Source organism: Oncorhynchus masou, chromosome 2 (assembly GCF_036934945.1).
Source record: "Oncorhynchus masou masou isolate Uvic2021 chromosome 2, UVic_Omas_1.1, whole genome shotgun sequence".
Classification (NCBI taxonomy): Eukaryota; Metazoa; Chordata; class Actinopteri; order Salmoniformes; family Salmonidae; genus Oncorhynchus; species Oncorhynchus masou.
In genome coordinates, this window is record NC_088213.1 from 44,473,573 (window position 1) to 44,486,943 (window position 13,371).

Below are 13,371 nucleotides of genomic sequence, written 5' to 3' on the forward strand. Positions count from 1 at the left end.
TGGAGAAGGTGGAAAGTTTTAAGTTCCTTAGCATACACATCACGGACAAACTGAAATGGTCTACCCACACAGACAGCGTGGTGAAGAAGGTGCAGCAGCGCCTCTTCAACCTCAGGAGGCTGAAGAAATTCGGATTGTCACCAAAAACACTCACAAACTTTTACAGGTGCACAATCGAGAGCATCCTGTCGGGCTGTATCATCACCTGGTACGGCAACTGCTCCGCCCACAACCGTAAGGCTCTCCAGAGGGAAGTGAGGTCTGCACAACACATCACTGGGGGCAAACTACCTGCTCTCCAGGACACCTACACCACCCGATGTCACAGGAAGGCCAAAAAGATCATCAAGGACAACAACCACCTGAGCCACTGCCTGTTCACTCCGCTATCATCCAGAAGGCGAGGTTAGTAGAGGTGCATCAAAGCGGAGGCCGAGAGACTGAAAAACAGCTTCTATCTCAAGGCCATCAGACTGTTAAATAGCCATCACTAACACTGAGTGGCTGATGCCAACATACTGACTCATCTCTGGCCACTTTAATAATAAAATATTGGATGTAATAAATGTATCACCAGCCACTTTAAACAATGGCACTTTATATAAATGTTTACATACCCTACATTACTCCTCTCATATGTATATGCTGTACTCTATACCATCTACTGCATCTTGCCTATGCCGTTCAGCCATCGCTCATCCATATATTTATATGTACATATTCTTATTCATTCCTTTACACTTGTTTGTATAAGGTAGTTGTTGTGAAAATGTTAGATTACTTGTTAGATATTACTGCACAGTCTGAACTAGAAGCACAAGCATTTTGTTACACTTGCATTAACATCTGCTAACCATGTGTATGTGACAAATAACATTTGATATGATTTTGGGAACAGGGTGCCATTTGCGATGCAGTCTCAGTGTCGGAATCCTTTCAAGAGTTTATTTGCTGAGAAAAAGAAAACTCTCCAAGGCTCTAGTCTATTCATTGTGAGGCCAGGCTGCCGTCCCTTTCAATAGATGAGTATAATACAGTGTGTTGGTTATACTTGAGCACTTACTTTTGTTAAATTGGTCTGCTGATGGGTGTTATGCTATGTCTGATGTCCTTGTGGTAAAATGAAAACTAACAAAAGCAGCAAAAAAAGTAACTATCAAAAGTAAACGATGGCAGTTCTATATATTTTTCCAAACAATGTCAATGTAGCCTACCATCTTTATAATTGAAAAGCACATGCTTGACAGAAAGTATAGATGATGAAACCTTCATTATGACATATTTTTGTGATATGCTAGTGTGGCTATTGAAAAAATGCTTTGTATTCTCCAATGAATCTCATGGAGATAATAGAATAAAACATGAAAACATAACCTCACTAATAGACTTACAAGACGTTTAGTACACAACTGTTGTAAGTTATTGCCATGTTACAAATGACCACTCAACCTTATTACTTTGAATTACAACACATATCAGGCACGAAACACCACAGCAATTAGCACGGTCAAATCTTGATCTATTTCCCCCTCAATGATCAGTTCAGTTATCAAATCTCTAATTGTTTTTTTACCCTGTTTTCTCCACAATTTCATGGTATACAATTGGTAGTTACAGTCTTGTCTCATCGCTGCAACTCCCGTACGGATCAGGAAGAGGCGAAGGTCGAGAGCCTCCAAAATACAACCCAACCCAAGCCAAGCTGCACTGCTTCTTGACACAATGCCTACTTAACCCGGAAGTTGCACCAACGTGTCGGTGGACACACTGTGCACCTGGCTACCGACTCAGCGTGCACTGCACCCGGTCCGCCACAGGAGTCGCTAGTGCGCGATGGAACAAGGACATCCCTGCCGGCCAAACCCTCCCCTAATCCTGACGACACTGGGCCAATTGTGCGCTGCCCCATTGGTCTCCCGGTCGCGGACGGGCCTGGAGCCTGGACTCGAACCCAGAATCTTTAGTGGCATAGCTAGCACTGCGATGTAGTGCCTTAGACCACTGCGCAAGTCGGGAAGCCCCTAATTGCTTTTGTAATGAAAGCAGAGGGTTAGAGCTGTCTCTTTTGAAATTGATGTGAAGGCTCAAGATGATTCGTCAGTCGCTGCGGAAAAAGCCTTAGCGAATATCGTCTTCCAATCACATCGACACAGTGGTTGAACCGGCTAGGTGTTCTGGGAGAATGTGAAGGCTGATACTAATGATGGGCTTTTGCTCTGCGATACGTTTCATGGTCGGTCCCATGGGGCCAGTAATTGAGCCACCTGCTGCGCTGGTGTCATAAACTTTATTTAAAACCTAGGTTTAAAGGCTAAATTAACAGACAGTTGTTTGAAGTAAATAAAATTATATGGTTTGTTATACGATGTGAGACTTGTTCTTATCAACCACAGACAATTGTGACTTGAAATAGTGTTTTTAAATGGGAAGATGGAGTTTGGAGTTATGAATGTGTGGTTCCAATGACTGGGTTGAAGCATGGTGCTGGTTGTGGGTTTGATTCCCGCACGGGCCGCATATACTGAATATCGTCATACCCTGATCTGTTTCACCCGTCTTTGTGCTCGTCTCCACCCCCCACCAGGTATCTCCCCTCATCATCCACAGTGTATTTATACCTGTGTTCTCTGTCTGTTGCAATTACGTTTTGTTTCGTCAAGCATTTTTCCCATGCTCCTGTCTTTTTCTAGTTCCTGTTTTCTAACTTTCCAGGTTTTTGACCATTCTGGATGCCCTGACCCTGAGCCTGCCTGTCGTAGGATAAAGTAATCCTTCTCACCCCCCCCTCCCCTCTTAAATGATTTAGATGCACTATTGTAAAGTGGCTGTTCCACTGGATGTCATAAGGTGAATTCACCAATTTGTAAGTCGCTCTGGATAAGAGCGTCTGCCAAATGACTTAAATGTAAATGTTCTGTACCTTGTGACACCACCCTGGATTACTGACCTCTGCCTGCCCTGACCCTGAGCCTGCCTGTCGTTCAGTACCTTGTGACACCACCCTGGATTACTGACCTCTGCCTGCCCTGACCCTGAGCCTGCCTGTCGTTCAGTACCTTGTGACACCACCCTGGATTACTGACCTCTGCCTGCCCTGACCCTGAGCCTGCCTGTCGTTCTGTACCTTGTGACACCACCCTGGATTACTGACCTCTGCCTGCCCTGACCCTGAGCCTGCCTGTCATTCAGTACCTTGTGACACCACCCTGGATTACTGACCTCTGCCTGCCCTGACCCTGAGCCTGCCTGCCGTTCTGTACCTTTCGGACTCTGCTCTGGACTACTGACCTCTGCCTGCTCTTAACCTGTCATTTGCCTGGCCCCCTGTTTTTGTAATACAATTTTGTTACTTTAAAACTGTCTGCATCTGGGTCTTCTCCCGAGACTTGACAAATATACACAATGTGTCACTGTTTGTTGATGTTGACATTTGTATGTTGCTTTGGATAAAAGCATCTGCTAAATTGTAAAGGTGTGAATATAACATGATGCTTACAGCAGAAATGTGAATGTTTATAAATACTAATTATCAAGGGTATTTTTGTCATCAAGAGTGGCAGATACTCACGCTCAGCAACAGCGGGCGACTTTCTTTGACTGCTCCGACACAGCCGAGGCAACCAATCACCATGATGATGGTCCCTACCACAATGAGTAGATTGGCTGCTGAGAGGGATGGGAGGGATGAGGAGAGTGTGGCAAAGTTGCCCTGGGTCACTGACAGCCATACCCCCACGCCCAGTATTCCACAACCCCCCAACTGTCAGAGAAAGAAGGAGAGAGATAGACAAAAGAAGAAGGAAAGAAAAAATAGAAAAAGTGAGTAGCATATTAAAAAAAACACACAACATAAAATACTTTGGGATTATCTGGTGCATACATATACATTTACACACAACACAACACACACAAATCCCAAGGCGATGCCAGGAAATGCATTGCCCGGCATGCTCAACCAAGACAGGGAGACTCGATTTGCGTGGTTAAATATGTGATTATTGTTTTTCTCCCTAACTTCTATCCCAACTGTACAACCACACCAGATCGGTTTTAAATCAGCTCTTGAGGTCAAAGTAGGGCAGGTCATGAATAAAACTGCTCTGAAGCACTGTGTGCTGCCGCTCTAATCACTTAGACAGGTTGGTGCAAGTCATCCATCACCCTCCACCATGATCAGAATACTAGAACAGCTGGAAATTAGAGGATGATTATACTGCTGTCTCTCCTCATACAAGCCTATCATCATACCCCCTGAGAGAGAAGTCAGAAGGGAATCAGAGAGAGAGAGAGAGAGGGGGGGGGAAGAAAAGACAAGGAAATTGATAGACACAGAGACAGACAGACAAGGGTACTGCAGTAATGTACATGAAATAACAATGACAAGGTAAAACAGATATGATACATGCTCCAATGCCCTATTTTATCGACACACTTTACATACGTACATACCACATGCTTTGTGCCTCAGTCGATACAATGTCATACTCAACCGATTATGATTTTTCAACACCGATACCGATACCGATTATTGGAGGTCCAAAAGAAGCCGATACCGATTAATTGGACAGTTTTTATTTATTTACTTGTAATAATTACAATTACATCAATACTGAATGAACACTTATTTTAACTTAATATAATGCATCAATAAAATCAATTCAGCCTAAAATATGTTCAATTTGGTTGAAATAATGCAAAAACAAAGTGTTGGAGAAGAAAGTAAAAGTGCAAATGTGCCATGTAAAAAAGCTAACGTTTAAGTTCCTTGCTCAGAACATGAGAACATATGAAAGCTGGTCGTTCCTTTTAACATGAGTCTTCAATATTCCCAGGTAAGAAGTTTTAGGTTGTAGTTATTATAGGACTATTTCTCTCTATACCATTTGTATTTTATATACCTTTGACTATTGGATGCTCTTATAGGCACTTTAGTATTGCCAGTGTAACAGTATAGCTTCCGTCCCTCTCCTCGCCCCTACCTGGGCTCGTACCAGGAACACATCAACAACAGCCACCCTCGAAGCATCGTTACCCATCGCTCCACAAAAGCCGCCGCCCTTGCAGAGCAAGGGGAACAACTACTCCAAGTCTCAGAGTGAGTGACGTCACCGATTGAAACGCTATTAGCGCGCACCCCGCTAACTAGCTAGCCATTTCACATCGGTTACACCAGCCTAATCTTGGGAGTTGATAGGCTTGAAGTCATAAACAGCTCAATGCTTGAAGCATTACGAAGAGCAGCTGGCAAAACACACAAAAGTGCTGTTTGAATGAATGCTTACGAGTCTGCTGCTGCCTACCATCGCTCAGTCAGACTGCTCTATCAAATATCAAATCATGAACTTAATTATAACATAATAACACACAGAAATACGAGCCTTTGGTCATTAATATGGTCAAATCCGGAAACTATCATTTCGATATCATTGAAATATGGAACAGTTCCGTATTTTGTCGAACAAGTGGCATCCCTAAGTCTAAATATTGCTGTTACATTGTACAACCTTCAATGTTATGTCATAATTACGGAAAATTCTGACAAATTAGTTCGCAACGAGCCAGGCGGCCCAAACTGTTGCATACACCCTGACTCCGCGTGCAATGAACGCAAGAGAAGTGACACAATTTCACCTGGTTAATATTGCCTGCTAGCCTGGATTTCTTTGAGCTAAATATGCAGGTTTAAAAATATATACTTCTGAGTATTGGTTTTAAGAAAGGTAGCGATGTTTATGGTTAGGTACAGTCGTGCAACGATTGTGCTTTTTTCGCAAATGCGCTTTTGTTAAATCATCCCCTGTTTGGCGAAGTTGGCTGTCTTTGTTACGAAGAAATAGTCTTCACACAGTTCACAAAGAGCCAGGCAGCCCAAACTGCTGCATATACCCTGACTCTGTTGCAAGAGAAGTGACACAATTTCCCTAGTTAAAAGAAATTCATGTTATCAGGCAATATTAACTAAATATGCAAGTTTAAAAATATCTACTTGCGTATTGATTTTAAGAAAAGCATTGATGTTTATGGTTAGGTACACGTTGGAGCAATGACAGTCCTTTTTTGAGAATGCACACCGCATCGATTATATGCAACGCAGGACATGCTAGGTAACCAAAAAAAACCTGATAACGATTAATCGGCCAATTTATTTATTTACTGGTAATAATGACAATTACAACAATACTGAATGAACACTTTTATTTTAACTTAATATAATACATCAATAAAATCAATTGAGCCTAAAATTAATCATGAAACATGTTCAATTTGGTTTAAATAATACAAAAACAAAGTGTTGGAGAAGAAAGTAAAAGTGCAATATGTGTCATGTAAAAAAGCTAACGTTCCTTGCCCTTCTTGCAAATGTGCCATGTAAACAAGCTAACGTTTAAGTTCCTTGCTCAGAACATGAGAACATATGAATGCTGGTGGTTCCTTTTAACATGGGTCTTCAATATTCCCAGGTAAGAAGTTTTAGGTTGTAGTTATTATAGGAATTATAGGATTATTTATCTCTATACCATTTGTACTTCATATACCTTTGACTAGTGGATGTTTTTATAGGCACTTTAGTATTGCCAGTGTAACAGTATAGCTTCCGTCCCTCTCCTCGACCCTACCTGGGCTCAAACCAGGAACACATCGAAAACAGCCACCCTTGAAGCATCTTTACCCATCGCGCCATAAAAGCCACGGCCCTTGCAGAGCAACTACTTCAAGGTCTCAGAGCGAGTGACGTTTGAAACACTATTAGCGCGCACCCCGCTAACTAGCTAGCCATTTCACATCAGTTACACCAGCCTAATCTCGGGAGTTGATAGGCTTGAAGTCATACATTGCGAAGATCTGCTGGCAAACGCATGAAAGTGCTGTTTGAATGAATGCTTATGAGCCTGCTGCTGCCTACCATCGCTCAGTCAGACTGCTCTATCAAATATCAAATCATAGACTTAATTATAACATAATAACAGACAGAAATACGAGCCTTAGGTCATTAATATGGTCAAATCCGGAAACTATCATTTCAGTAAAATATGGAACCGTTCTGTATTTTATCTAACGGGTGGCATCCTTAAGTCTAAATATTGCTGTTACATTGTACAACCTTCAATGTTATGTCATAATTATGTACAATTCTGGCAAATTAATTACGGTCTTTGTTAGGAAGAAATGGTCTTCACACAGTTCACAACGAGCCAGGTGGCCCAAACTGCTGCATATACCCTGATTGCTTGCATGGAACGCAAGAGAAGTGACACAATTTCCCCAGTTAAAAGAAAGTCATGTTAGCAGGAAATATTAACTAAATATGCAGGTTTAAAAATATATACTTGTGTATTGATTTTAAAGAAAGGCATTGATGTTTATGGTTAGGTACACATTGGTGCAACGACAGTGCTATTTTCACAAATGCGCTTGTTAAATCATCACCCTTTTGGAGAAGTAGGCTGTGATTCAATGAGAAATTAACAGGCACCGCATCGATTATATGCAATGCAGGACACGCTAGATAAACAAGTAATATCATCAACCATGTGTAGTTAACGAAGTGATTGTGTTAATGTTGATTGTTTTTTTATGAGATAATTTTAATGCTAGCTAGCAATTTACCTTGGCTTCTTGCTGCACTTGCATAACAGGTTGTCAGTCTGCCACACAGGCTCCTCATGGAGTTCAATGTAAGGCAGGTGGTTAGAGCGTTGGACTAGTAACCGGACAGTTGTAAGATTGAATCGCCGAGCTGACAAGGTAAAAATCTGTCGTTCTGCCCCTGTACAAGGCAGTTAACCCACCATTCCTAGGCCATCATTGAAAATAAGAATATGTTCTTAACTGACTTGCCTAGTTAAAATTTTTTTTTATTTTTTTAAATAATAATAAAATGTAAAAAGAAATCGGCCACAATCGGTGTCCAAAAATGCAGATTACCGATTGTTATGAAAACTTTAAATCGTCCCTAATTAATCAGTCAACCTCTACTTAAAATATCACATGTTCTGTGCCTCAGTTAGTACAACATCTCCATAACATGCTTTTGCTGAGAGGGCCTCATACTGCCATCTACAGTATGTGGGCTGCCCTCTAACCCTGAACTGTGACGGAGAGACTAGAGAGATGTACAGATCAGAACGCCGGTCAGCGCCAGAGGGTTGATAAGGAAATTATCTCGGGAGTCTTCGAAGAACTCCCGTCTGCCCTCCTTGAGACTACACTTCCCTCTTTTCGTAGTTCATGAATCCATGGTGTGAGATGTGAGACATGTCTTGTATCCCAAATGGCACCCTATTCCCTATATAGTGCACTACTTTTGACCAGAGCTCTATGTGACCAGGTCAAAAGTAGTGCACTACATAAGGTATAGGGTGCCATTTGCGATGCAGACTCATTGCCATAATCCTTTTAAAGAGTTTATTTGCTGAGAAAAATAAAACTCTCCAAGGCTCTAGTCTATTCATTGTGAAGCCAGACTGCCGTCCCTTTCAATAGATGAGTATAAATCAGTGTGTTGGTTATACTTGAGCACTTACTTTTGTTAAATTGGTCTACTGACGACGGTGTTATGATGTCTGATGTCCTTGTGGTAAAATGGGAAAAAGCAACAAAAAAGTAACTATCAAAAGTAAACGATGGCAGTTCTATATCTACTTCTAAACAATGTCAATGTAGCCTATAATATTTATAATTGAAAAGCACATGCTTGAGAGAAAGTATAATGATGAAACCTTAATTATGACATATTTTAGCCAGCAGATGAGCTGTGCCAACTCGTTTTGATAAGAGCATGGCATCATGAACACACCATAAAATGACTTTCAACTGGTTATTTTATTGCTTGGAATATAATCTGCCAGTCTATGTCTTAGTGGTGTAGAAATTCACACCCTGATCTGATTCACCCGCCTTTGTGCTTGTCTCCACCCCCCACCAGGTGTCTCCCATCTCCCCTCATTATCCCCAATGTATTTATACCTGTGTTCTCTGTTTGTCTGTTGCCAGTTTGTTTTGTTTGTTAAGTCTACCAGTGGTTTTCCGCTGCTTCCTGTCTTTTCTATAGTTCCTGTTTTTGACCATTCTACCTGCCATCCTGTACCTTGCCACACCACACTCGATTACTGACCTCTACCTGCCCTTGACCTGTCGTTTTGCTTGCCCTGTCATTTTGCCTGCCCCCTGTCACACTTTTGTTTGCATCTGGGTCTTCCCTAAAACATTTTTTAAAATGTCATCTTTATTTAACCAGGTAGGCCAGTTGAAAACAAGTTCTCATTTACAACTGCAACCTGGCCAAAATAAAGCAAAGCAGTGCGACAAAAACAACACAGAGGTACAGATGGGAAAGGTAAACATACAATCAATAACACAATAGACAAATCGGTGAGTGCAAATGAAGTGAGGAGGTAAGGCAATAAATAGGCCAATAGTGGCAACGTAATTACAATTTAGCAATTTACACTGGAGTGATATATGTGCAGATGAGGATGTGCAAGTAGAAATACTGGTGTGCAAAAGAGCAGAAAAACAAATATGGGGAAGAAGTAGGTAGTCGGATGGACTATTTACAGATGGGCAGTGTACAGCTGCAGCGATCGGTAAGCTGTTCTGACAGCTGACGCTTAAAGTTAGTGAGGGAGATACAGTTGAAGTCGGAAGTTTACATACACCTTAGTCAAAAACATTTAAACTCCGTTTTTCACAATTCCTGACATTTAATCCAAGTAAAAATTCCCTCTCTTAGGTCAGTTAGGATCACCACTTTATTGTAAGAATGTGAAATGTCAGAAAAATAGTTTTTATTTCTTTCATCACATTCCCAGTGGGTCAGAAGTTTACATACACACAATCAGTATTTTGTAGCATTGCCTTTAAATTGTTTAACTTGGGTAAAATGTTTCAGGTAGCCTTCCACAAGCTTCCCACAATAAATTGGGTGAATCTAGGCCCATTGCCCCCCTGACAGAGCTGGTGTAGGCCTCCTTGCGAGATGACATCAAGGTTTTTATTGACTATTCAATTCGGGACAGGTTGCATCCCGCATCATCAGGTTCAATCTGAACTTGATGAAACGTCAAAGTTGTTGATCACCGGAAGTCGTTTCTTGTCAGCAGCTAAGAACAATTCACCATACTTAAAGGCTATAGGCTACATCTCAGCAGTCCTGTAACCTCAACAGAAACCCAGTACACTTATAATCGGATTTAGATGTGTATTAAAACTAATTGTTTATTCGGCATGGAAAATATTGCAACGGTAATTATGGTGAACTTCTGCATAATTACCGGTGATTAATTGGACAAATTGATCAAATCAGTAAAGGACTCATCCTATTGAATCTCTCACCAGCAGCGAGTTGGTTCAACACAAACACCAAAATAATTAGTGAGTCTAAGCAGATTGTTCATTCTTTGTTAAGTGGGTTGGAAGAGGGAGCTGACTCGCTCGGAGGCCTTCTGGTGTCTATAGCTAAAACTTGGGCCAAACAACTGTTTTTTTTTAGCCTCTTCCTAAATCTGTTTGCTTGGTCTTGCCAACTCCTATATGACAATCACCATAGAAGTTGGCAAGACCGCACAATCGGATCTGCGACCAGGCTACTGATTTGTATCTTCTTACATATCAGTAATCATAACATCATCTCTATCCTCCCGATGTTGTGTTATAGATCTCTATCCAGGAGTCCCCACAGTAATGCTGTATTATCTGCCAAATGTTCCCCTCCGCTCTGTGACATCTCCCACAATCTGCTTGTATATGTGGGAGTTAGAATAGATAAAGGGAAAATGCTTTCAAGTATGCATCTATGGTTTTTTTGTGCTCGTGGGTAAATCTCTCATTTAAATCCAGGTCTCAGTTATTGGAATTTAGACACTCCTATTCTCAAGCAACGTAAGAAAGCACCAAAGGAGCACGTGTTTCAGGATGTGATTTGGTGTCGTCATAAAGAATAATAAAGTGTGGTGGCAATTTATGCCAGAAGAAAGCAAAGCCAGTAAAGCTCTCAGCATTTTAATGTTTTAAACAAAAAACAATGACTATATGGACTCTGCAGCTGATACAAAGCAATATATAGTAATCTCCCTGTAGAGTAGAGCCAAGGTTCATAAAAATAATACTCTATAATAATGATACCCCCACCAAAAAACAAAACAAAAACAAATGGAGGCACACAGCCTGAGAGCCAGTGGAGCTCTTGAACACCTCCTGGTAGTGCTAGTGAGCTTGCTTACATCCCCCTAGTACTGTCTTGAAAAGCTAAAGGGTCTTGAATATTAAGATGCTCTCATCCCCAGTACTATAATGTTTCCCCTTCATGTTGAATAGAGAGCTCTCAGCTGGTAGCTAGCCTCCTCATCACCATATTCCAGTGGGGGCTACACATTGGTGGTGGAGGAGGGCATTCACCTCACATACAATGTAGAGTGTTCTGAGACCTTGGTCGAACGTAAAAAATGCAATTTATCACTCAGGTCGGCGGTTCGTTCAAGACTGAGGGCCCAATTCAATCTAAATCTAAACGCTTGTCTTTAACAAGAACGCAATCCAGGAGGAGGATGCATCGCATCTTGAGACCATAGCTTTTTCAGTAGTATAGCCAAGTGGGGGTTTGAAACTGATTGAGAGTGTTTAATAGTCACAGAGTGGCAGGTGTGATTGCAGCAGACAGAGAAAATCTTAGGCTTCGAGCTCCAACATGCAGGACTAGTGAGATAAAATAATGAAAATGGTCATAAACAACAATAGAAATAGCACTATATGTAACTGACAGTTAGACTTACAGGTTATGTCGTTGTCTTTTGTTTGAATTGTTTACGTGTCCGCTTTGCGGGGGAAATGATAATACAAGCGGAACTACGTAGCTAATACTGTTGTAACGGGGATCCTTATTGTAGCAACACACTTTTGGAGGGAAGGCAATCCTGCGCTGCGTTAGCAAAGTTTTCATGTCATTGGGTGTAGTTCATAAAGGTTGAAGAGTGTATGTTAGGATGAAGTGTGAATTCATGCCAGGAATAATACGTGTGAAGTTTGATTTCCTCCCTTCTGTAATAAGCAGCCAATGAGGTATTTTTTCCTTTATTCATGTGTTTAATCTGAACCCGTTATAACGCCGGTTAAAATGTTATGCATGTAAGCACTTCAGAGTTATACCAAGCTAATAAGTCACTCGTAAGATAAGGTTGTAAGAGAGTGCTTAACTGTATTTTTCATTTACTTTATAGTTCTCACGGAAGGTGATAATTCTGACTAAAACTACAGAATAAAGCCGCCAGTTAAAATCAAGGAACGGTTGTGCTCGTGGTTACTAAAGGGAGCTACACTACATACTTAATAGTAACTGTGGCAGTGATGACAAAAAATACAGTTGAAGTCGGAAGTTTACATACACCTTAGCCAAATACATTTAAACTCGGTTTTTCACAATTCCTGACATTTAAACCTAGTCTTAGTTCAGTTAGGATCACCACTTTATTTTAAGAATATGAAATGTCAGAATAATAGTAGTGGGAATGATTTTTATCAGCTGGTGTCTTTTATACTGATAACAAGTTCAAACAGGTGCCATTAATACAGGTAACGAGTGGAGGACAGAGGAGCCTCTTAAAGAAGAAGTTACAGATCTGTGAGAGCCAGAAATCTTGCTTGTTTGTAGGTGACCAAATACTTATTTTCCATCATAATTTGCAAATAAATTAATAAAAAGTCCTACAATGTGATTTTCTGGATTTTTTTCTTCATTTTGTCTGTCATAGTTGAAGTGTACCTATGATGAAAATTACAGGCGCTCTCTCATCTTTTTAGTGGGAGAACTTGCACAATTGGTGGCTGACTAAATACTTTTTTGCCCCACTGTAGATACTTTTTTTACCGGTTTCCTCTAGCATCTTTAAACAGTCTTTTTCTGTTGTTGTAAGTGTGAATTGAGGGTGTGTGTGTGTGTGTGTGGGGGGGGGGGTGTCCATTAGGGGGAAGAGTTGGGGATGTACATGGGGGGGGAGTAGCAGGGGGGAGGGTAGCTGACTATTCAGCAGCCTGATGGTTTGAGGATTGAATTTTATAAAATGTAATGTAACCTTCAACTAGGCAAGTCAATGAAGAAAAAATTCTTATTTGCAATGACGGCCTATCCCGGCCAAACCCGGACGATGCTGGGCCAACTGTGCGCCGCCCTATGGAACTCCCAATCACGGCCGGATGTGATAAACTATTGGCCAGTCTTTCAGTTTTGCCATGATGCTCTTGTACTGTGTGTGTCTGAGTGATTGAAGCTGGGAGAATCTTAAGTGGCTGGGGTCCTTGATGATCTTCTTGGCCTTCCTGTGAAACCTGGTGATGTAGGTGTCCTGTAGGGCAAGCAGTGTGCACCCAATGGTGCGT

At 41.3% G+C, this 13,371-nt stretch overlaps 1 protein-coding gene across 3 annotated transcripts in view; it reads right to left on the reverse strand.

Moving 5' to 3' along the window:
- LOC135505878 (tetraspanin-4-like) overlaps window positions 1–13,371 on the reverse strand; it is a 117,974-nt gene that overhangs the window by 41,028 nt on the left and 63,575 nt on the right. For all 3 annotated transcript variants that reach the window (XM_064925103.1, XM_064925095.1, XM_064925087.1), the window contains one exon: window positions 3,569–3,760. In XM_064925103.1, coding sequence (XP_064781175.1) covers window positions 3,569–3,760 — 192 coding nt within the window. The remainder of the gene's footprint in view (window positions 1–3,568; window positions 3,761–13,371) is intronic.